We start from the raw sequence: 25,413 nt of genomic DNA on the forward strand, positions 1-25,413 counted from the left end.
AGAGAGAGAGAGAGAGAGAAAAAGAGTGGATTTTTTTGGGAGGAGCGGGAGAGAAGGGTGCTTTACTGTATAGTGTCTTGGTGGGCATCTCCTTAGGGCTATTTAAGCAAAGCACAATAGGAATTAGGAAGCCCTAATAAAGTATGTGATGTTAAGTGGTTCTATATAAGAAGACGAGACATCTTTAGAATTTATAAAATAAAAAAATTAAGAATTTCAAAATAGTTCTCGGTTCAGTCAAAAATACGATGTTACAACTCATCACAGTACATCGAATATATCAAAAAATTACCCGTACAATATAATAGTAGTTAGTCAAAAACGGGTAACATTGCCACTTTCAAATTTATTGATTAAATTTTGCTTTAAAAATAGTTAATTTGGTGTGCTACCAAGAAATGCGAAATAATATCGAACAAGAAACTTTGTATAGGTTTTTTTTTCTTTTTACCAACAGGAAAGACAAAGTTCAAACTTCAAACATTTTACAATATTCAAAGAGGAAATATCGCAAGGAGTTTTAAAAGTCTATTGGTGTACATGAACTTGGTGAATTTAGTAGGCATTCACAAGGGGATGGGAACCCCTCCATTCGTTTGAGAGGACAAATTTCATAATAGTAACTGTGTGGTGGGCTGAGAATTGCCAGGTATATTTGCGCTTGGTTGCAAAATATGAAAATAAGGATTGACTGACTTACCTAAGTTGCTCATAAGACATTCTATATATCTGCTAATTTCAATTTACCATAGAGTTGTATTTTCCAGTTTTGGGTGCTCAGGCCACAAATGTGTGGTCCAAAAGGTATGCGTGCATGCACCCAATTAACTGTTTTTTAGCTTTAAATATATGTGTCATTTTGAGTTGTTAATTATAAACCCTATCTACACCAAAATAAAGTAACAGGGTGTAATCCAAATGCCTCTAACCATTGGAAATCGGAAGTTGTTTTTGTAGATGCTTATTGGGCCTCATTGCCATTTACAACCCAAATGCCTATCAAGTATCTTTGGGCTCAAAAATAGATCCTAATACTTATTGTATGGGACTCGCATAGCCCAACCCAATTGTCGTTTATGTTTTCTTTTTCTTTTTCTTTTGGTCAAGTGTTATGGTCCTCCTGTCTAATGATGTCTAGACTTAGATGATGGTGTGGAGTGCGCAACTTTTACAGGACTAGGTTCCTGAAAATTTGGGAAACATTAGGAAAAAGAAATCGCACTTGTGGATCCGCTTCTATTTTCTAACTATTCATTCCATTACTCACGTCCTCAGCCCAGAGGCAGCCCCCTCCTCCAACTCCATATAGAGCACTGATCACATACAAAACTCAAAGATAAAGGTAAAAGGAAAACAAAATATATGTATGTTCATGTTAAATGCTCTTGATTGTACTTGTGTATGCCCCGTGCTTAGGAGATCTATACATATTATAAATCATAATTTCATAATTAGATTATTATTAATAGTATATTTATTAATCATGAATTGGAATTCTCATTAGAAATTGAATTCCACATATGGAGGATTTTTGCGTTTACTTCATATCAAGGAATTGAAAAATAAGTGGGCCTCACATTAAATTAGGAATTGAATTCCTGATTTTGGAGGAATTCAATTCTTGGGCTAATTCTTGGAGAACTAACCCATTAGAAATTAATCTTTTTTACTCATTCTATCCTTACACAATTTTTAAAATTTCAAATTTGTCATCTACTTTAACCTAACAACGATGACATTTTAGTAATTAGTACCACTTATACCCCAATTCCATATAATTTAGTAAACAACTTCAATAGGAATCCGGAATCTAATTCTCCTCAATCCAACTCTTTCTCAATTCAATTCATCCTAATCCAATTACGGATTAGTAAACAAACCATAAGTATAGAATGTTTCCTGAGATTGTGAGTAATTTTTCCATAGGGGACCGGATTCTTGAACAAGCCTTCATCCCTTTTAGAACGGTTCTTCTTGGGTGGTGATTTCTCTCCAGTTTGCACTGTGGAAGGCTCTAGGACAATGATTTCTCTCTGGATTAGCCTTCATCCCTTCCAGAGCGGTTGCCCTTCATAATCCACATCGACATCCAAATAGAGGAATCCAATCCAAGAAGTACCAAAACCAATAAATCACAGTAAAAAAAACCTTAAAGAAAACATAAGATACATTGGTTTCAAGAGCAATATCACATCAAATAGATTTAAGTGAGAAAATGTTCTCTTCATAACTCATTTGACATGTTATGTTAACATTCAAGGTCTATATTAACATCATACATAATGATATTGTAACATGTCAAACCACTATAGATTTGGGTACATAGTAGACAAATAATAGTGGCTTGACATACATACATAACTAATCAAAGTATGAGGCACCTAAATAATCATGATTAGTCATTTTAAATTTGAGGAACAAACGTTTTAAATAATCATGATTAATCGAGAAGTCAATGATTAATCTTTAGGTCAGTTTGTATTTATTTGTCAGGATATGAATCTTTTATAAATATATTTTATATATTGAACTCTGTGTGTTTGTTTTCGTTTTTTTTTTTTCCTTCAGAACTATAATTGATACTATTTTTACCCTTGAGTAAAAAAAGATAATCAACGGTAAAGGTTATCTAGACTCCCAAAATATTATGGTCGCGAGCAAAGGTGGAAATCTATTTACAAGTGCTTGATTGTTAAATAGGTTAGAGACAAACCATTCAGACGAGCCTACCTTTATAGAGCAATTTGAGACATTGGTTGGAATGATCCTTTATGATTGACATGACTTGTACTTGGAGTTAGATCATTTTCTCAAACTAGTCATAGCTACTAAAAAACCTGAGTAATAAAGCGCTCTCTCTCTCTCTCTCTCTCTCTCTCTCTCTCTCTCTCTCTCTCTCTCTACAACATATATTATTTTATTATTTTCTCCAACTAGTCATAGCTGTAAACAATCATTGTATGCAGTTTCAAATTTGAACAACTAAAACATTACACATTCTTGTTACCTACCCCTGAAAGATACCGGTTTGTAACTTATATTTTTCCACATCTCGACTTGATGGAAAAATCTAGGAGTTGTTAACAATATTTGTATGCAGTTTATAGTCGAAGGTAAAAGTATGTGTGAGAGTCCCAACAAACCCCTTCATAATCCACATCAACATCCATATAGGGGAATCCAATCCAAGAAGTACTAAAACCAATAAATCACAGTAAAAAAAAACTTTAAAGAAAACATAAGATACATCGATTTCAAGAGCATTATCACATCAAATAGATTTAGGTGAAAATGTTCTCTTCATAACTCATTTGACATGTTATGTTAACATTCAAGGTCTATATTAACATCATACATAATGATATTGTAACATGTCAAACCACTATAGATTTGGGTACATAGTAGACAAATAATAGTGGCTTTTACATACATAACTAATCAAAGTATGAGGCACCTAAATAATCATGATTAGTCATTTTACATTTGAGGAGCAAACGTTTTAAATAATCATGATTAATCGAGAAGTCAATGATTAATCTTTAGGTCAGTTTGTATTTATTTGTCATGATATGAATCTTTTGTAAATATATTTTATATATTGAACTCTGTGTGTTTGTTTTCGTTTTTTTTTTTTTCCCTTCAGAACTCTAATTGATACTATTTTTACCCTTGAGTAAAAAAAGATAATCAACGGTAAAGGTTATCTAGACTCTCAAAATATTATGGTTGCGAGCAAAGGTGGAAATCTATTTACAAGGGCTTGGTTGTTAAATAGGTTGGAGACAAACCATTCAGACGAGCCTACCTTTATAGAGCAATTTGAGACATTGGTTGGAATGATCCTTTATGATTGACATGACTTGTACTTGGAGTTAGATCATTTTCTCAAACTAGTCATAGCTACTAAAAAACCTGAGTAATCAAGCGCTCTCTCTCTCTCTCTCTCTCTCTCTCTCTACAACATTTATTATTTTATTATTTTCTCCAACTAGTCATAGCTATAAACAATCATTGTATGCAGTTTCAAATTTGAACAACTAAAACATCACCCATTCTTGTTACCTACCCCTGAAAGATACCGGTTTGTAACTCATATTTTTCCACATCTCCACTTGATGGAAAAATCTAGGAGTTGTTAACAATATTTGTATGCAGTTTATAGTCGAAGGTAAAAGTACGTGTGAGAGTCCCAACAAACCCCTTCATAATCCACATCAACATCCATATAGGGGAATCCAATCCAAGAAGTACTAAAACCAATAACTCACAGTTAAAAAAAAACTTTAAAGAAAACATAAGATACATCGATTTCAAGAGCATTATCACATCAAATAGATTTAAGTGAGAAAATGTTCTCTTCATAACTCATTTGACATGTTACGTTAACATTCAAGGTCTATATTAACATCATACATAATGATATCGTAACATGTCAAGCCACTATGAATTTGGGTACATAATAGATAAATAATAGTGGCTTGACATACATATATAACTAAATCAAAGTATGAGGCACCTAAATAATCATGATTAGTCATTTTACATTAGAGGAACAAACGTTTTAAATAATAATGATTAATCGAGAAGTCAATGATTAATCTTTAGGTCAGTTTGTATTTATTTGTCAGGATATGAATCTTTTATAAATATATTTTATATATTGAACTCTGTGTGTTTGTTTTCGTTTTTTTTTTTCCCTTCAGAACTATAATTGATACTATTTTTACCCATGAGTAAAAAAAGATAATCAACGGTAAAGGTTATCTAGACTCCCAAAATATTATGGTCGCGAGCAAAGGTGGAAATCTATTTACAAGTGCTTGATTGTTAAATAGGTTAGAGACAAACCATTCAGACGAGCCTACCTTTATAGAGCAATTTGAGACATTGGTTGGAATGATCCTTTATGATTGACATGACTTGTACTTGGAGTTAGATCATTTTCTCAAACTAGTCATAGCTACTAAAAAACCTGAGTAATAAAGCGCTCTCTCTCTCTCTCTCTCTCTCTCTCTCTCTCTCTCTCTCTCTCTCTCTACAACATATATTATTTTATTATTTTCTCCAACTAGTCATAGCTGTAAACAATCATTGTATGCAGTTTCAAATTTGAACAACTAAAACATTACACATTCTTGTTACCTACCCCTGAAAGATACCGGTTTGTAACTTATATTTTTCCACATCTCGACTTGATGGAAAAATCTAGGAGTTGTTAACAATATTTGTATGCAGTTTATAGTCGAAGGTAAAAGTACGTGTGAGAGTCCCAACAAACCCCTTCATAATCCACATCAACATCCATATAGGGGAATCCAATCCAAAAGTACTAGAACCATTAAATCACAGTAAAAAAAACCTTAAAGAAAACACAAGATACAACGATTTCAAGAGCATTATCACATCAAATAGATTTAAGTGAGAAAATGTTCTCTTCATAACTCATTTGACATGTTATGTTAACATTCAAGGTCTATATTAACATCATACATAATGATATCGTAACATGTCAAACCACTATGGATTTGGGTGCATAATAGATAAATAATAGTGGCTTTACATACATATATAACTAAATCAAAGTATGAGGCACCTAAATAATCATGATTAGTCATTTTACATTAGAGGAACAAACGTTTTAAATAATAATGATTAATCGAGAAGTCAATGATTAATCTTTAGGTCAGTTTGTATTTATTTGTTATGATAAGAATTTTTTATAAATATATTTTATATATTGAACTTTGTGTGTTTGTTTTCGTTTTTTTTTTTCCTTCAAAACTCTAATTGATACTATTTTTACCCTTGAGTCAAAAAAGATAACCAACAGTAAACGTTATCTAGACTCCCAAAATATTATGGTCGCGAGCAAAGGTGGAAATCTATTTACAAGGGCTTGACTGTTAAATAGGCCAGAGACAAACCATTGGAACGAGCTTACCTTTAGAGAGCAATTTGAGACATTGGTTGGAATGATCCTTTATGATCGACATGACTCGTACTTAGAGTTAGATCATTTTCTGAAACTAGTCATAGCTGCTAAAAAACCTGAGTAATCAAGCTCTCTCTCTCTCTCTCTCTCTCTCTCTCTCTCTCTCTCTCTCTCTCTCTTTCTATATCTTTCTACAGTATATATTATTTTATTATTTTCTCCAACTAGTCACAGTTGTAAACAATCTTTGTTTGCAGTTTCAAATTTGAACAACTAAAACATCACCCATTCTTGTTACCTACCCTTGAAAGATACCGGTTTGTAACTCGTATTTTTCCAAGTCTCGACTTGATGGAAAAATCTAGAAGCTATAAACAATCTTTGTATGTAGTTTATAGTCGGAGGTAAAGGTACGTGTGAGAGTCCCAACAAACCCCTTCATAATCCCCATCAACATCCAAATAGGGGAACCCAATCCAAGAAGTCTCAAAACCAATAAATCACAGTAAAAAATAAAAATAAAAAAAAAATAAAAAACCTTAAAGAAAACATAAGATACATCGGTTTCAAGACCATTATCACATCAAATAGATTTAAGTGAGAAAATGTTCTCTTCATAACTCATTTGATATGTTATGTTAAATTTCAAGGTCTATATTAACATCATACATAATGATATCGTAACATGCCAAACCACTATGAATTTGGGTACATAATAGATAAATAATAGTGGCTTGACATACATACATAACTAATCAAAGTATGAGGCACCTAAATAATCATGATTAGTCATTTTACATTAGAGGAACAAACGTTTTAAATAATCATGATTAATCTTTAGGTCCGTTTGTTTTTATTTGTTATGACATGAATTTTTTATAAATATATTTTATATATTGAACTCTGTGTGTTTTTTTCATTTTTTTTCTTCCTTCAGAACTCTAATTGATGCTATTTTTACCCTTGAGTCAAAAAAGATAATCAACGATAAAGGTTATCTAGACTCCTAAAATATTATGGTCGCGAGCAAAGGTGGAAATCTATTTACAAGGGCTTGGTTGTTAAATAGGCCAGAGACAAACCATTCGGACGAGCCTACCTTTAGAGAGAAATTTGAGACATTGGTTGGAATGATCCTTTATGATCGACATGACTCGTACTTGGAGTTAGATCATTTTCTCAAACTCGTCATAGCTGCTAAAAAACCTGAGTAATCAAGCTCTCTCTCTCTCTCTCTCTCTCTCTCTCTCTCTCTCTAGTATATATTATTTTATTATTTTCTCCAACTAGTCACAGCTGTAAACAATCTTTGTATGCAGTTTCAAATTTGAACAACTAAAACATCACCCATTCTTGTTGCCTACCCCTGGAAGATACCGGTTTGTAACTCGTATTTTTTCACGTCTCGACTTGGTGGAAAAATCTAAAAGCTGTAAACAATCTTTGTATGCAGTTTATAGTCTGAGGTAAAAGTACGTGTGAGAGTCCCAACAAACCCCTTCATAATCCACATCAACATCCAAATAGGGGAACCCAATCCAAGAAGTACCAAAACCAATAAATCACAGTAAAAAAACCTTAAAGAAAACATAAGATACATTGGTTTCAAGAGCATTATCACATCAAATAGATTCAAGTGAGAAAATGTTCTTTTCATGACTCATTTGACATAATATGTTAACAATCAAGGTCTATATTAACAGCATACATGATATCATAACATGTCAAACTATTATTGATTGGGGTACATAATAGATAATGTAATAGTAGCTTGACATACATACATAACTAATCAAAGGATGAGGCACCTAAATAATTATGATTAATCATTTTACAATGGAAGAACAAACGTTTTAAATAATCATCATTAATCGAGAAGTCAATGATTAATAAAGACACAAGTTGTTTTTGACTTCAGGTCTGATTGCCTCGCTCGCCCCTCCCTCGAAATGTGAGCTTTACTGATAATGATGCTAAATTAAAAAGATGCCACCATCACAAATTAATGATGAATTAAAAAGATTCCACCAGTAAGCAACAATCCGCAATTTAGGTGTTTCTTGCCGATTTGCTTGGGTATATTCAGTTAAGAGATCCCATGCATGGCTAACCATTATTCTTATCTATTTTTGTCATGATGTCATCATATATATGATACCATGACCATCTTGTTGAAAATAAACTTTTATTTTCCTTTTCAGATATGAGGATTGAATTTGAAAATTGTTTGCAAAAAGAGTAACGAAATTCCAATGCAGCTATTGTTAAGAAGAACAACGCTCCCATTGCAATATAGTGTAAGAGAGAGTGGTAAAGTGCTGATATAAACATTTTTGTTACTCTAGATATAAGAATCTCCCCAAAAGCGACCCTTTGTTCAACTTTATGGCATCGTGTCATGGGTGGCAAGAACTGCATAGATATTATTATGCTCCCATTTTAGTTTCTTATTATGTTCATTTATGGTAAATGGTAAAACAAAAATCATCTGTACATTCCAAAAAAGCAAATGTATTAAATAAATTTAATCCTACCAGAATTTCCAAGGGTTGTCATTGGCCCTTGTTGCAATTTTTTCTTGTACTCGATAAAAATCAACAAGATCAAAGGACATGAATAATAATAGCCCTAACTTGACTAACGTGGAACTCAACGTCACTAGAAGTTAATAATGAAAATCATTGATTCCCAAATATATTTTTTACCACATAATTAGATGTGTCAAATGGGCCAGGCCAGATTGGCCCGACTCATTTAAATTTGTGCCTTTAATGTATTTGTATCAAGTCGGCGTGGTCTATTTAATTTATCGAGTTGTGTCGTACTGGGCCATTTAGTAAAACCATTGATCCCAGCCTGGCCCAAAGCCCAAATTCATATTGAAACGGGCCAGGCGGGGCTCTGGCCATGACCCTACTCGAGCTCGGGCCCAAGAACCAACACACTTAATTTGATTTTTTTTTTCCACTTGATTTTTTTTCACTGAAAAGCTATCGTAATTAATTTATAAGTCTGATTAACACAACTTTACATAGAATCAAACTAGGGATACTAATCTTTATAACAGTCCCGATCTCTTGGACCACAAGAGTCCAAGAGATTGTGGTCACCCACCGTTGGATATTAATCCAATGGTTTAAAAAGGTTTCTTAAAATGAGTGCAAGAGTGAGTGAACCGTTGAATTTACATCTAACAGTGAGTGATCACAAATCTCTTGGACCCTTGTAGTCCAAGGGATCAGGACTGTCTTTATAAAACAAAAATGTGGAGTCGTTTTATCTCCAATTAATAGTAAAAAATGACCTCCAAAGTTACTCATAAAATCTGCCGGCACATACTTTCTCTTGAACATAAATTACTTAATAATAGACAATAAAATAAATTATTATCCAATCATCACAAAAAATTTCAGTACATAAGAAGACACGTATATGTTCAACCAAAAATTCAAGTCATTTCATGATTTGTAGATGAGTCGTTCATCAATATTGAATCATAACACAAAATCTGTCAAGAAAATTTCTTTTTAACTGTCTCAACTTTATAAATTTCCATAAATTCGATTATAAACATGTTTTCATGAAATCAATGCCTAAAGAAACATGAGAAAGTCTACTTTATCACCTAATTTTATCATGAATTAATTCGAATTACAATATTATTCAAATAGACATCATAGTAGAATAGTTCCAAAAAAAAAGAAGTTAAGTTGGTCAGGCTTAGGCTGTGCTTGAAGCGGGCTCGGGCCACTTAACTAGTCACCGCATATTTCATATGGATCTTTCCAGATTCATGTATTACTATGAATTTTACTAGTCACCACATATTGTGTGTGGATCGTATCTCAGTAGTAGCTTGCTAAGATTTCTTTTTTGTTTTTATTTTTTTTTGGTGAGATATACTTTCTTCATTTGAATATGTAATAGTTATATATGTATAGGGTGTTGATTTTCTCACTTCCCTTTAGTCCCCATACAATAATGTTTGTTTATTTCAATTTCTGCCTAAACATAATGAATTGGATCCAAAAAACCTAAACATAATGGCTGCCTGTTTGAGTTTAAATAATTGCTATCCCATTATCCCATATATAACCTGTCATTTTGAACAATATAAAATTATTTCCAGGAAGTTGATGAGTACGACAGCTTTTAGAAAGGAAATATGGTTTTAATAATATTATCATTATTTAATAATGGAATATGTATTTATTATTTGGTATGATTCACCAAAACTTACCCCTCATGCTCATGATCCCAAACCAATTGGCAAAGCCTTGGGGATGAGGTTCTCTTCGTCGGGGACAATTATACATAATACAGATGATTCCACCAATTTAGGATGGAACCATTGCCCAACATTGCCCTCCAAGTTGTTGGGAAAAAGGCATGCCAACCCCATTTTGGATTAGGCCACCTTTTAGTAGATTCTGCTAGAATTACCTTCCAGTTCATCTTAATTAATCTCAGTAGACATGTATACGTACTTCTTTATAAATAATTTTTTGTTGAACCAGTGCATCCATTATTGCTCAACTCTGCAGTACAATGCTATATAAAGTTTTCTCTGCAAGGGTTTCATGTTAATTGGATTGTTATAATTTCTTGATAGACTCGGAGGTGCATTGTTTATCTTTCGGCCTCAGCTCAGTGAGTTGATGATATTTTGGGTTCTTTACATTTGATTCTCTGAATTGTGTATTTAGCAATTTATAAGTGTTATCTCACAGGCAAACTTAACACTTAATCTTTGATTAGTTTGTAGTTCTTTTATCCACTTTTAGAAAATGACTTATATGGCAAACTTAGGATTTATTATGGCCCCAAATTTTAAGAGCACCAGAAAGTTCTTATGAACTCTATTTGCAATCAATGCCTATCTTTGGTCAAGTGGTGCCGGAACTAGGAGCATATTCAATTCATGACCAAGGTTCTGCTCCTACATTGATCTGGAAATGGTAAACAACATGATATGAGATAAATATAATGTTGCCGGTACATCTTTGTGCTGCAACGCACATAGCATAAGCAAATTAAACTTCTTACGTGAATATTGAAGTAGATGAACCTTCTTGTCTAATTCCATCTAACAGTTTTTTCATACATCTTTCAAATTAAGATTAATGCGTCAGTCCATTAATCACAACTGACAAGTTAAACCTATCCCACTCCATTCAACTACTTGTATCACTATCTCCGCATTCAAGCACCGGGTCTTCAATCTCTGTTTTGTTAAATAACATAAGCTGTAACAGACGAAAGTTTCCTACATTAGGTCACCCAAGTGTCTTAAGCATGTCAGGATACTGTGTAGGGTAAGGGAATAAGTTTAGGCGGTCTCACCAATTATCCCATTTTTGGTCCTCTAGATATAAGAATTTCTCCATAAGCGACCTTTTGTTCAACTCTTATGGCATCGTGGGTAGCAAGAACTGCATAGATAATATGCTTCCATCTCAGTTTCTTATTAGATTAAATGGTGAACATAAATTATAGTAGTAAAAAGGAGCACAAAAAACATCAACGGAGGGAGAGGAAAAGACAAATATATATGGATAGGTACCACAAGTCTTATAAAAGAAGACAGCTGCTTCTTTTCGAGTCCTTCCAGCAGTTAGGTGGTCCAGGGATTCTACTTGAAGGGCTCCCGCTGTGTCGAAATGTGATTTCAATAACCTGCAAGCATTTAGGTACAAGGAGAAGATGCAATCATGTAGCCAAAACTGAAAGATACTTATGGACCAGGCAATGCAACATATCTCAAGGACTAACATACCTTCTAATAGAATCAGTTGTTTTGTCAAGAGGCTGATCGTTGATTGGTTTTTGGGTTTGTGTTGGTCCAGTTTCCACAAAGAAATCTGCAAAAATAGTCAGGATAGCTGGTGATTGAAAGAAAGGAAAGAAGTTTACCACCCTAGGTTTAGTTGCTGCAACAGTAAATGATTGGTAGGTCCAATACCTGGCTCTGATGTCGGGCCATGTTCATGTAACCTTGACAACTCGAAATTTACATCAGGGTGATTCACCTCAAATACAGGTTCAAGTCTAACACTGCTATGTCCAGATGCAGAATAAGGCCTTTTCCGGTTGGATCTGTTCACAGTCAGTACTTCATCACAGGGTTTAAGAGAAGCAAAAAGACTATAATTGCATGTGATATATCAAGACATGCCAAAGAAAGAATTTATCAAAGGGTTGATAGAAATTTTTTGCTAACCTTCCTGAATTGGCTTCTGAAGGAATTGCCTGCCCAGATGCTGAGCTCGGGATGGATCTTACATCATCTTTGCATTCCAGAAAAAGCAAACTAGTTAAAATATCAGTGCATATGTTTTGACATACTTCTCAAAGAGAAGCAAGGTATGCAACGTATTAAATAAATTCAATCGTACCAGAATTTCCAGGGGTTGCCATTGGGTTAGCATCAGTTCCCCCTAAACCATTGTTCTCAAGTTTGGCTGTCAGTCCTTCCAGGACTACCTGTGCTGGGTCACTGTTGCCTCTTGTCATACCAGAATGTCGTCGTTGCTTATCTATGGAAGGCTCTAAGGACTGGGAGCCAACTCCACTATGAAAATCTTCAAAAGGCTTCACATTTCAACACATTGCAACTTGTCAGACATGAGCTTAATTGATTTCTTAGAAAACGAGAAAAGTAATAGAAGGTGGATTGGCTTACATATCCTACTGGATCTTCATATTGTTGTCTTCCAGGCGGTGTTGATGACGATGGTTCTGGGGGCAGGGGTGGGGTGTTCCGTTCTGCACACAGATTAATAGTTGAGGTATTCTTTCTATTACTTGAATAATTCATGAGGAATTTCGCAAAACGAACTATGACTATAACTGACCAGAAGGGGAGGCACGGGGAGTTCGGGTACTTTTCATCCACAGGTCGAGGAGAGGACGTGGATAATATATGTCTCTACTTCCAGTTGTAAATAAATCACCAATTATTACAATGGGTGGCAGCTCCATGAGGTTAACTATCTTCATAGTTGCCATTACATCTGTCCGCTGCAACACACATAGCATATGCAAATTAAAGTTCTTACATGAATATTGAAGTAGATGAACTTTCTTGTCTAATTCTATCTAAAAGTTTTTTCATACATCTTTCAAATTATGATCAATGCTCATTCCATTAATCACAACTGACAAGCTAAACCTAACCCAGTCCATTCAACTTTTAGTTAGTATGCACGTATGTAGTTTCCCTTACTTGTCACATTAAGCTTGGTGGTTAAACTTCACCTGTAAATAGAACGGGAGACTGAAGATCAACCTTAGAGAGCAGGGACAAACCTTTCGTTTTCTTCCTCTTCTCGAAACTATGTCTGAAGAATTTTGAAGCCAAGATTGGTATAAATGACCAGGAATGATTGTTTGTTCAAAATCCATTGCAGAGGCTTGCGTTCTTCTTGTTTTCCTTCTTATAGGCCCCTGTCTCTCTTGAACCTGCTTCATCCCCACTTTCTAGATTGATTAGTTTGTAATTTTATCCACTTTCAGAAGATGATTTATATGGCAAACATAAGATTTATTATGCTACCTGTCTAAATTCCTGGCATTCCTCTGGCTGATTGACCTGTCGTTCTGGATGTTGATCATCTTGGATTGTATCAGCTGTGGGAGGTCTTCAGATTAGCATGCATATATGACAAAACCTTTCACCTAATTTCTATGGTGGAATTTCTTTCTCAAGTACAAGAAACTGAAAAAGTAACCAAATGCATGCACCTAGTTGATAGACACTAAAAGAATCATTTTAAGCGGACGAAAAACAGAATCATGTAAAAAATATCTAATTCAAGCTTATTCCCATACAAAATACTACTACAACGATAAGCAGGTAGCAGTGTAGCATTCATGAACAGAATTTCCTCACAAGATGAATTTATAAAATGAGGGACAAGAATTTCATGTTCGCAATTATGTAACTTGCATTAACCTAATTGCACAGTGAAACATATAGACATTTAAAACAATGTGGAAAAGGAAAAAGCTTCAGGTGGACTTACTTGTCGGTTCCCTATTTCTAAATTCATCTAAATTCAGAAAATTTAGAGTAAAGGAATGTGCTGACCCTTTTGATGTTCATCTCGAGGAGGGGAAGGAGGAATGTGAATCTGTGTGTGCTCTCCTGACGTGAAGTTCAACTGTGTCTCCTCATCCCCTTCAATGTCAAATCTGCCATTTACATAGAATAGACATATAAGACCATGACTACGAAAGCATGGGGTTTTGTGATTCAAAAAGGAAAACATGGGGTTTTGCTGTAGGAGGAATGAAACACAACTCACCTCTCCAAGCGACTGTACAAATATGCATCAGCCTGACATGAGTCAAAACGTTCAGGTAAGGTGATATTCTCGGCCTCAGCTGAATAAGAGGATGACATAGGTTAGCAGGTAAGTAAGATTTGGAAATAAGTGGTCAAAAGATTCAAAACTTAGACCACTGTTAAGAAAGCAGATTAAAAGAATGACAGAACCTTGATGGAACTGCTGAGGTGGATCTTCCTCCCCTGCATCATTGTTAACATACTGTTCGTCCACGCTATCAAGTCGCTGCAAGGGTAGCACAGAATAAGTAAATGAGTAACTGTTTCTTTAGAGGACTCCATCAATTTAGAAATTTCTATATGGAGTTCATACATAGGCATCTTCCTACCACATATAATAACTATAAGCATAACAGTGGAAACAGCATTTCCTTTCTAATGTAACTACATCAACATGAGGGTGAGCCTTGTCGCATCAGAAAAACTTCAACCAGGTGTCATTAATGGTGGTATAACCTCCATCGAACAGAAACTACATTTCTCCTTAGAATGTCAAATTATCACTCAGGTAGCAGGTCTAGAAGCACAAATTATTGACTGCCTTGGTTATGAAGGAGAAATGCTTCTATGAAACTTATTTTTATTCACTTAAGAATTGCAATTGCACTCTCCAAATTACTTATGAGTTATGATCCACAGTTAAATCATAAAAGACAAAGAATGAAAATAGTTTAATAATTAGACACATGAACTTGCAAAAGAATGAATTCTAGTAGCAGCGGCACCACTCGAAAGGGAAAAAAATGAGAGCTCAAAGGCCATGAACTTGAAAATATTTCATAATTTGGATGCTTGCAGAGTTTTTTCGATACTTACCATAGCAAAATAGGAGGTTTGCTGGAACATGGTGGTGGCCCCGTTGGAAAGATTAAGCATTCCTTCAATATATATGTCTTCATTCTCAGGCAGAGTTACAGCTTCTTTCCTACAAACATGGAGACACACCCAAAACAAAACCCACAGTTAATCGAGTCAATTGACAATCCTACCCCTCCAGTATGGTTGTGGGTACTTTCTACTTTGCACTGCCACTATTAATCACAAGTTGGTAGTGAAATCAAGAAAAACCCAAAAGCCATTCTAACATGGGCCATTTCTAACATGCGCCGTTTCTAAAACTTTTGGCCATTGAAAAAGAAGAAGACGACGAAGCGTCGACTGACCTGGCTTGAGATTTCCCTTTGGGGAGGACAGTGGGGTCGGCAACAGATTTCGCCTTCCATGCTTCGTTTATTTCGACCTGGAACACAAGCACAACACCGATAGGAAAAATCAATTAAACAAACATAGAATATAATGCCATTGGTTAACCAGAAATAGGAAGATATTTCAAGTATTTACCAGAAGACGAGTCACGTCATCTGTACGGAAACGAGAGCAATACAAAAGTACAAGTCAGAAATAGATATTCAGAAACTGCAAATCAATATGTTCAGAGCTAAAACCAAAAGAAAGAAGGATCGGACGGTCACCGTAGAGTAGTTTAACTTTTCGTTCGTACACGATGACGACTCCACCTGAAAACGCATTTGACGAAATGAATTGGTGAGCTACTGGGTATGGAAGCAGAGACTAAAAACGATGAGAATACAGAGAGAGAGAGAGAGAGAGAGAGAGAGAGAGAGAGAGAGAGAGTTTGGCTACCCATGAGAATGCCAGAGAGTCTGAGAGCCATGGGAACTGAAGGATTCAAAATCTCCTCGCTGCAAACAAAAAATCATGAAAATCTACATGGATTTAGCTGAATGAAAAACACTGAAAACAATTTGAAAAAGTCAAAATTAATAGGAACAAAAACTAAACCAGATCTTGATGATATCGAGCTTATCGAGCTTCCTCCGGTTGATTTTGGCGTGCATTGTCGCCGCCATCCTTCGTTACAAAACACAGAGAGTTCCATTTGCAAGCGCAATTGTAAATCCAAAGAAAAGTTAATTTCTAAAACAAACGACATGGAAAAAAAATCGCAGAAACAAAGAGGTTTACTCGGAGAACCCAAACAGACAGAACGATCAAAATGCATGAAAAACAGAGCTATGAAGAAATTCGCATATATTTAAACAATAGATTCAACGAAACTCGTGTGCAAAATGAATGAAGCAGATAATGCATTACCAGATTTGGCCCAGAGGAGCTTTACGAGCTAGCAGCTGGTGCGAGTAGAACATTTTGCCGTCGGTGAGAAAAGTACGACGGCAAAAGAGAGAGGTAACGAGGAAGACGAAGCTGAAGAGATGTTAGAGAAAAAGGCTATGAATGGAGATAGAGATGAGAGAGATGAGAGAGAAGGAGCTAAGCTAGAATGGGTGAGAGTGTGAGTGTGTGTTTGAGTGGCTTTTGGTTCTCTGAATATTAACTGATTGTATGCGCGCCAGAACGCGGAGGCAACTTTTGCAGGGAGAGCCCGATTTCGTGTGATGTTATATAACTGATGAAATGACCTATGGGTGTTGGGATTTTACGTGCTACAACAGTGAAAACGGACAGATGGACGGATTGACATTAAGATTTTAAACTCGGTTATGTAAATGTTGATACTTAACGTCAGTAACCAAGTGTTGCTGTACAAGTCGGTTAATATGGAACCCAAAGAATCATCTAGTAACTTTTACACTCTATCTAGTTTCTTATTTATGTGCCTTCATTGCCACGTGGCTGATCTGCCAAATCCTTAGGCTTAGGCTTGGGCTTGGGCTTGGGCCATCAGCAACCACAAATGATGTCAAAAGCCCAATATGGGCCATGATCCATGAAGATGACAAACAAGCCCCAACACATGGGCACACCCACCTAGGACGAGCACGAGCTATCTCGATTATTCTAAATTGTAATTTTTCAATATCGCGAAGAGCCCCTTAATGGAGAAAATTTTAGTTACAACGGAATAACATTATTTTGTTGTTTTTGAGTAATAATATTATGCTACATGAAAGTGTTGTTATGCATATCACAACGTTATTAATTGGAGATAACAAAATAATATTATCTATGTTTCATGAAAGTCTTTCCCCTCTTAATGATGTGATGAATTTGGTATACACAAACCTTCAAATTAGTAAGGCTTGATATAATTGAGTTGTGAAGTCTTTCCACATGCTAGTTACCAAATTTGTGTGAGCATCCTCCAAATTAGTGAAAAGCCTTCTAAAACTTTTGATTTGGGACGCAGGCATAAAGTGGAGAAATTACCGGGGCACTGTTATATCGACATATGATATTATTAATTTATATATTATAATATGAGTGAAAAATAAAATTAATATGTTATGAAATTAATATATAATATTAATAAATAAGTACACATGTAATAGTTACACTAAAAAATTTCCTGAAGATTATCTTACAATTATTTTTCCCATTTGACACCAACTGTTTTGATATGTACTGATGCTTATTAGTGAACTCTCATAATTTAATTATCTTTTGGCTGTCACTATATGTGTTTTATTTGTTGATTTTTTATTTGATTGATGTTTTATTTGTTGATTGGTCGTTAAGTCTTCTTTTTAACTTTTTAGTACCCACCTTATATTTTTCGTTGGCGAGGCAAAGGACAAAAGCCCGTGAATCCAAGGACGTGGTTGAGTGGTGGGACCCACAGAATCACGTGAGTAACCGTATGTGCCAGCGCAAATGCCAATGTCCTTCTCCCCCTCCCACAAAACTCCTCCTCCTTCATTCAGACAATTCACAAATCTCCAGGCCTGTTATCCAATGGAGAAAAAACTAGTACAAGTTTCAGAGCAAGAGGTTCTCATAGATTTTGCACTCAACTGCAAATGCCGAGCTAACGTGCGCCTGACCTCCCTCTGCGCCACCGCCCCTGTAGCCTTCAAGGTCCAGACATCTTCGCCTCACAAGTTCCTCGTCAAACCACCCACCGGTTTAATCCCTCCGTTATGCCACCTTACCTTCCAGGTCATCCTCAAGCCTCAGGCCCAGCTTCCGCCCACCTTTCCTCGCTCGCCGTCCGACCGATTCCTCATCAGAACCTCCGAGTTCACCCGCGACTCCGAGTCCGAGTCAATCAACCAGTGGTTCTCCTCCTGTTCCCGCGGCTCGTCTCACGACCTCAAGCTCAAGGTTGCCTTCGTGGGCCCCTTTCTTCTGCGCCACGCTGTCACTTGCGGGGACTACAACGCCGCCCGGAATATAATCAAGCGGCAGAGAACGATTCTCACCGAGTTTCCACCCGGGGATGCTGAGTCGCTCCTTCAAGTTGCGACCGAGTTGGTTAACCCAGAGGACATGACTAACTTGCTGCTTGAAGCTGGATTGAGGATCGACGCACGTGTGAGGTCCGAGCAAGTAAATTACGAGGTGGATTCCAAATGGGCATCCAACGGACACGAGGAGCCACAAGTGGCAGGGGCCTGCGATCGATTGGATTTTGGTATGGGCTGCCGGAATGGGGTATGTGATAACCGCCGTTCGATCCAACATGCTGCCGGTGATAAGGATGTAAGTAGTTTTACAAAGACAAACACCTTAATTTTGTTGGGTTTGATTTGAGCCCAAAGACTGATGGGTTTCCATGAGGGTCACTCTGGTTAATATGAGGCCCAATTTAATTTCATATGCATTTTGTTCTTTTTGATATGAAACAAGTGCGAACCATTTTAAATTAACTAAGGTGAAGGGATACGAATTTAGGTGCAAACAGGGGGACTATGTGACGAAGAATAATGATTTGATCTTTGATTATGATACATTTTTGGCCATGCAGAAGCTAGAAATGGGAGAACTAGTATTGATGGCGGCAAGACGAGGAGATTTGAAGCATGTTGAATTGCTGTTGCAAAATGGCGCAGATATAAATTGCTGTGATCAATATGGCTTGACATCCCTGCACGCCTCAGCCATTAAAGGCCACAAGGATATTGCTCTGATGCTCATCGAATTTGGGTTGGAATTGGAATGCCGAGACAGCGAAGGCCATGCGCCCTTGCATTTGGCTGTTGTGGGCGGGAGCTTGGAGACCGTTGAGATGTTGGTTCAGAATGGGGCTAATGTGAATGCCAAGAGCAACAGCGGCGCCACCCCTCTGTACATGGCTACGGCAATGGGGTATGATGATATCACCGAGTTTCTTATTAGCAGAGGAGGTTAAATGGTTAATGGAGCAAATGATTTGCAATTAACATCTTATTTACCAAATGGTTTGCAATTTACATTTATTTAGTATGCATACTTGAATTAGGACAGTTGGTTTATACAGTGACTTGTATTGAAGCTCGAGTCCCTATCTTCTAAATTAAATTAATTTAGAATAATTGGTATAAATAAATGAATAAAACATTTCATTATCTTGCCCAGTGTTTCAATTAGATTAATGGAAAGGGATGAGAAAAAGGAAAAAGATGGACGGAGCCAATTTCATAGTATTGGCGCTATTAACTAGGAAACTTCACTCTTTTGTATTTTTTTCAATTGGCTTTTGATTGTTTATTGTGAATTTGTTGCAACTAATTTCATAATTTCAGATTTAAATAAATAAATATAGATAAAAGCCAAATAAAATGAATTCCCCTGCAACCGTTATTTTGAAGTTGACCTCTCACTCCACTGCACTGCTTCGCAAAAATGTACGGCGTACTCCTTCTGCTTCTCCTGTTCTTCACAAACCCAGCCTCACCTTCCTCCTTCCCAGATCGTTTTACCAAATCCCTATCTGCCAATCTTCTGAAACACAAGTCCCAAGAATACCTCGAGCTCGGCCATCCCCTACCGTTCGATCAGCTGACCCCATCCTGCTCCCACCGAGTCCTCAGGCACTCCTTCGCCAACACCATGAATAGCCCTCCCTTCTCCACCGGCTACTCCCCGCCGTCCGATTGCCCATCTCCCTGGTCCCACATCGGCCTCGAGTTTAGCGCCAAATGCAAAGGCGAGCAGTACGACCGGATAGTCGGCTTGTGGCTTGGCGGTGCGGAGCTCCTCCGCACCAGCACGGCCGAGCCGACAGAAAAGGGAATCTTCTGGAAGGTTCGAAAGGACATCACCAGATACTCCTCTCTCCTCGCGCGCTGCCGCCTCAACCTCACGATGATGCTCGAGAACGTCGTTGACCACGTCTACACCGGCGTTTACCACGTCGAAGTCCATTTCCTCTATTACAACCAAAACGTCGCCGTTGCGCTTAACCCCGTGATGAGGGTTGCTTCGATAATCCCATATCAAAATTTGGGAACTGTTGCTTACGAACCGGCCGATTTGATCTTACCGATATCCGATAACGGAGATAAAGGATGCTGGTTCCGAATCGAGAGGGAATCGGATTTCCACTCCAAGGAAATCCGGATCCCACGGAACACACGACGACTCGTACTGGAGCTGTACGTGTCGTTTCACGGGAACGACGAGTTTTGGTACTCGAACCCGCCAAATTTATACATTACAACGAACAACTTAGCGACCGGGCGCGGCAATGGAGCTTACAGAGAGGTTTTCGTGACAGTCGACGGCGAAATGGTGGGTTCGGAAGTTCCATTTCCGGTGGTGTTCACCGGTGGCATCAACCCTCTGTTTTGGGAACCGGTGGTGGCCATCGGAGCCTTCGACCTTCCTTCGTACGATTTGGAATTGACGCCATTTCTGGAGAAGCTTCTAGATGGCAAAGCTCATAGCTTTGGAATTGGAGTGGCTGATGGGATTTCATATTGGCTTGTGGATGCCAATTTGCACATTTGGTTGGACCATCGATCAAAAAAGGTGAAGGCCAAATCAAGCGTTTTGCCTCTGCCTCCTGCTATTGAAGTGAATCGAGGTACCCAGTTTAAACAGCTTGATGGGGTTTTCAAGATCAGAGCAGAGAGAAGCAGTGAGTTTGTGGGATGGGTTAAGTCCAGTTCAGGCAACTACACCACCACATTCTCCCAGCGGTACAATTTCAAGAGCTCGATTCGATTCGCAAAGAACGGGACTTATAAATTGGTGAAGCAGAAAGTCAAGGCCAAAAGGGAAGTGAAGGTTGAGAATGAGAAAGGTGCGGTGGTGCTTAGGACCAGAGTTAGGAGGAGGTACCCTATCAATGTCATCACTGCTACTTTACCTGGGTCTCACAAGGACACTTATGTGTTAGTCACAAACATGTCGCATTCGATGAAGGAGAAGAGCTTGCATGGAGACTATTCGAGTCAGGTTTATAACAGTCAGGATTCGAGAGGGTGGATGGAGGTGAAGGATCACTCTGTTCTCTCTGGAACTGCAAATACTGAGCAGAGTTTTCGTTACAGTGGTGAGTTTGGTTGTTATTCAAGAACTGTTGGTACAAGCGATGGCAACCTCATCAGGGATAACTCCACCTTCCGTTGTTTGTCTGTCTCATGATGATTTTGTTTCCATTGGTTATCTTTCTCTGTTGCAAGTTTTCATGGCTTCCAACTCCAATCCATGTATGAGTTTTTTTCTTATTTAATCTTTTCCGCTTATCCCCTTAGTCGCATTGCACAACAAAGTGCATTTGGTTTATGCTTAATAATGTATAAGATTTAGTCATCTGTGTCTGTAATATGCCTTCCTTTTCATTTGTATTTGTCTCAACGAGAATGAATACAAGGCATAGATTGTAAAAATGCCAAAAGCTGTGTCATTACCACTATGGAAATAATTTCTTATCTATGACCGCGGATGCTTATTTTGCAAGTCAAAAGCTAAATATTCAAAACTTTCTACTTCTATCTTACAATTGATTAATATATGATATAAGATTGATTGTACAGGCGAAAAAAAGATCAGAACCTTCATTCATGATTTACTTGAACCTCTTCCTGGACGCCAGAAACCTTTCTTACCAAAAAGAAACTGATCTTTGTGGACGGCTGTCGACCAGTGAAGCGAATGCAAAATTGGCCTCATCTTGTTTATCATTTCCATTGTGTCCTGAACCACTAAATACCCACCAGGCCTTAATATGCGATCCATTTCCACCACTACATCTATCATGTCGCATCTGACAAAAGCGAAGACTAATTACAGCCAAAATTGTTGACCGTGGCGTAGATGAAAATAATATTGACATGCTGTAATCATGTTTCAGTGTTTTCGTTCATCAGATGTTCTATAGCAGGTAGGTACTGGCAAGCAATCAAAAGGTCACAAGAGTAGTGTGAAATTGTATCATACCTTTGCGAAAGGTTTTCAAAGAGGAAACTGGAATGCAGTAGATCATATGTTCGAGGGTAGGTATTCAAAGACTCGCACCAGTCATGGTAAATTCCAATCAACCCTCTGTCGAAAATGACGGACAGAGTATCTGGTACATGAACGGGGACGACATTCATTACCCAGAGAAGTTGATCGGTAAGTGCCGCAGCAAATCTGAAAGGCACCACCCGAAAAAGAGGACTGGATTAGAGCAACAACAATAAGCATACTTCCAAAAATAATAAGCACTGGAATGATCATCTAACACCAATGACTAAGTAATGATGATACAACAAAAGTAAAATATGGAAGTAGCAACTACTCATTTGCTAAATTTACCCTCCATAACCAGCATTCATATCCATTACATTCCGCACACTTGACCAGTTTATAGCAGCATTGTTCGCATAGGCATCTGACACAAGTGCAGACCAATGTATGGTGTCCTTGTAGAACATTTCCTCGGCTTCTGGATTAGTAGCTAGGCTCGGAGGTTTACTGGTAAGCCTGTTGGGCCAGGGTAAGGGCCAGCTAGATCGAGGTGGTAGGGTAACACAAGAACTGAGTGGCACATACCTGTAACACAAACTTAGACAAGATTTAGGACAAGTCTAAAGAGTACTCTTCTTAGATACGCAGTAGCAGCAATACGAGAGAAGAGATATCCTTACCATGAACTGTTTTTCCTGTCTTTAGGACCACAAATAGGTGGTTTATTTTCTTTGCGTTTAAAATATCGTACAAATGAGATGGGCTTCCGATATATTACAAGCCCAATTCCAGTTGAATCAACAGTCTTAGCGACAACATCCCAGCACATTGATCTTGTCAGAGCCACCATAGCTGGAAACATGAATATACATCCAACTTAGATCGGCTTAACATATCTTCACATTTTATAGTAAATATTGCTGCTAAACTCTACACTAATTATATGATGGATTTAGAAGCTTCCATGAAATGTAGTCCAGTAAAGAAAATAGAAGGTGACCAGAGGGATAAGTGAGAGAGAGAGGGATCAGATTACGAACACTTCCATACACGCTTATCTCTATCATCATCACGATAAACCGGTGTAGCAGACCATATGAAAAAACCTCCAGGCCTAAGAATCCTGTTGAGCTCCAATAGTGGTTTCCCACCTACACTAACCAAAACCATTAAAATTAACAGAGAGAATAAATAGGACAGAGAAGAAATGAATTAAGAAAGAACTGCAAACTCGAAAGTGATTTATTTAGACAAAGTACCATCTGCATCCCAGTGAACCCTGCACCTTGCACAATGAATCAAATCATATGCATTGTCGGGAAACGTCAGCCTTTGTGTTCCAATAACCGAGAGAGTAGCAGGAATTCCCCTTTCAAGAGCAAACTGTATCTGAGCTTCATGTTCATCTTTTGGGGCAAATGACATGGTAATAACATTTCTGTCCAGCAAGTAGCCACCAAAGCTAGCAACACCACAACCAACATCTAAAACAACCCTTACATGCCTCCCCCATTCAATAACTGGTAAAGTCTGGAGTGAAACAGAAATAAAAAACCATATAAAAAATTTCAAAACCAATGTAAAATCAGAAGTGGCAAAGGCGGGTAACCCTGTACCTTTTCGATGAAGTCAGTGTAGTGATTAACTCCTTCCTTAAACTGAGTCCCACCGCCAGGAAAAATAAGGTAATCATCAGACTTCTTTACCCAATTTTGGTCCTTCTTGTACTCAACAAGCTTTGGGTGAGGAACATTGTCATACCATATCTAAAAACAGAGAAAATCACCAATACATTATTGAATGCTGCAGTAATCAGGATATGCCACCAACTTCACATTTCCATAAAATCATGAAAGTTTTTCTTGAACAATTAGATGTTAAAGTCGATTGCTTAAAATATCTACAAGCTATACCCTTTGGATTTGAATCTTGACATAACATAGTAACACACCAAAATACCCACCTTCTTCATTGAAAGCAATAAACCCATTTGAGAAAAACCAGAAACAAATCTTACCAAAGTATAAATCTCACCATGTCCCTGCTCTCAGGCCACGGAACCGGCACCTTGTAACCTTTCGGAAGCGGCTCCAGACACCTGGGGCTCGGCTGCGGGCAATACCGCTCGCGATGCTCCATATGCCTTCTCGATTTCAAGGCCTTGATCGCCTGGAAATTGTCCAAGCACGGTATGTAATCAACAGCCACCGATCCCGTACAGAGTCTCCAATTGAAATTCACAGAAACAGGGATACTAGTCTCATCCCAAACGGGACCGTTTTGGATGGGCGGCACTGTGATGGGGTTTGAGGTGTGCGCGGGTAGAGGAGAAGCGATGACGATGGGTTGTGCAGACGACGACGTGTGAACATCGGAATAGAAGAAGAGAGGGTCAGGGGTGTTGGTGTTGGTGAAGAGGAGGACTGAGACGCAGACGAGCAAGAGTGAGAGTGTGAAGATGAAAGGGAATTTTCGCTCTTTGAAAAAGCTTGGGACTGAGATGCCCATCTCTGAGAGTTCTGTTCCTCTCTGCGCGTTAAAGCTTACTTTGTTGAATGTGAGAGAGAAAGGGACGTATATTTATACGGTGCAGGCCAGCCGATCAAGATTCAAGATCGAGAAGAGTACGCGGTATTTCTAGCAGGATTTCGAAAATCCGACGAAGAGAAGACACAGGTTTTCGACTCTGCAATTATTTTATTTCTATTTTGAACAGCTCGTCTGAAAATTAAAATCAATCATTTAATAGCACTCACTACGATCTACGATTACGATTTTGGTTAGAGTAAATTAGAGTATTAGTTTCTGAATTAGATTCTTATATTAAATTCCTAGATTACTTAGATTAAATTATTTATTTCGGTTGGTCCATTTCAGTTTAGTTATTAATTATGTTAGTATCTGAATGTAGTGTGCATGTGAAGTCCGCAATTTCCTTGAATTTATAAATATCATAATAGGTTTTCGGTTTGAAAAGCTGAATTATGCCCACTCCTAG

General features: G+C 37.5%; 4 protein-coding genes across 4 annotated transcripts; 2 read left to right on the forward strand and 2 right to left on the reverse strand.

The window, feature by feature from the left end:
- Positions 1-11,199: 11,199 nt before the first annotated feature.
- Positions 11,200-16,447, reverse strand: LOC117618396 (sister chromatid cohesion 1 protein 1). The gene is made up of 20 exons (XM_034347971.1): positions 16,395-16,447; positions 16,083-16,151; positions 15,924-15,982; positions 15,752-15,796; positions 15,621-15,640; positions 15,443-15,519; positions 15,096-15,204; positions 14,430-14,505; positions 14,239-14,317; positions 14,022-14,125; positions 13,488-13,561; positions 13,241-13,411; positions 12,787-12,952; positions 12,615-12,697; positions 12,328-12,523; positions 12,153-12,219; positions 11,895-12,028; positions 11,709-11,793; positions 11,496-11,608; positions 11,200-11,364 (listed from the first exon to the last, which is right to left on the reverse strand). The coding sequence occupies exons 1-20, from the start codon at positions 16,445-16,447 to the stop codon at positions 11,279-11,281; spliced, it is 1,866 nt and encodes a 621-aa protein (XP_034203862.1). The 3' UTR covers positions 11,200-11,278.
- Positions 16,448-17,966: 1,519 nt separating this feature from the next.
- Positions 17,967-19,608, forward strand: LOC117617601 (ankyrin-3-like). Its single transcript, XM_034347045.1, has 2 exons — positions 17,967-18,740; positions 19,006-19,608. Exons 1-2 carry the CDS (start codon positions 17,994-17,996, stop codon positions 19,387-19,389), a joined length of 1,131 nt encoding a protein of 376 aa, XP_034202936.1. The 5' UTR covers positions 17,967-17,993; the 3' UTR covers positions 19,390-19,608.
- Positions 19,609-19,649: 41 nt separating this feature from the next.
- Positions 19,650-21,723, forward strand: LOC117617600 (peptide-N4-(N-acetyl-beta-glucosaminyl)asparagine amidase A). The gene has a single exon (XM_034347044.1). It carries the CDS (start codon positions 19,863-19,865, stop codon positions 21,606-21,608), a length of 1,746 nt encoding a protein of 581 aa, XP_034202935.1. The 5' UTR covers positions 19,650-19,862; the 3' UTR covers positions 21,609-21,723.
- Positions 21,724-21,776: 53 nt separating this feature from the next.
- Positions 21,777-25,178, reverse strand: LOC117617599 (probable methyltransferase PMT23). The gene is made up of 8 exons (XM_034347043.1): positions 24,450-25,178; positions 24,032-24,181; positions 23,675-23,945; positions 23,456-23,566; positions 23,096-23,267; positions 22,764-23,000; positions 22,404-22,598; positions 21,777-22,230 (listed from the first exon to the last, which is right to left on the reverse strand). The coding sequence occupies exons 1-8, from the start codon at positions 24,921-24,923 to the stop codon at positions 22,026-22,028; spliced, it is 1,815 nt and encodes a 604-aa protein (XP_034202934.1). The 5' UTR covers positions 24,924-25,178; the 3' UTR covers positions 21,777-22,025.
- Positions 25,179-25,413: the final 235 nt, after the last annotated feature.

This window comes from Prunus dulcis, chromosome 2 (genome assembly GCF_902201215.1).
Source record: "Prunus dulcis chromosome 2, ALMONDv2, whole genome shotgun sequence".
Lineage (NCBI taxonomy): Eukaryota > Viridiplantae > Streptophyta > Magnoliopsida > Rosales > Rosaceae > Prunus > Prunus dulcis.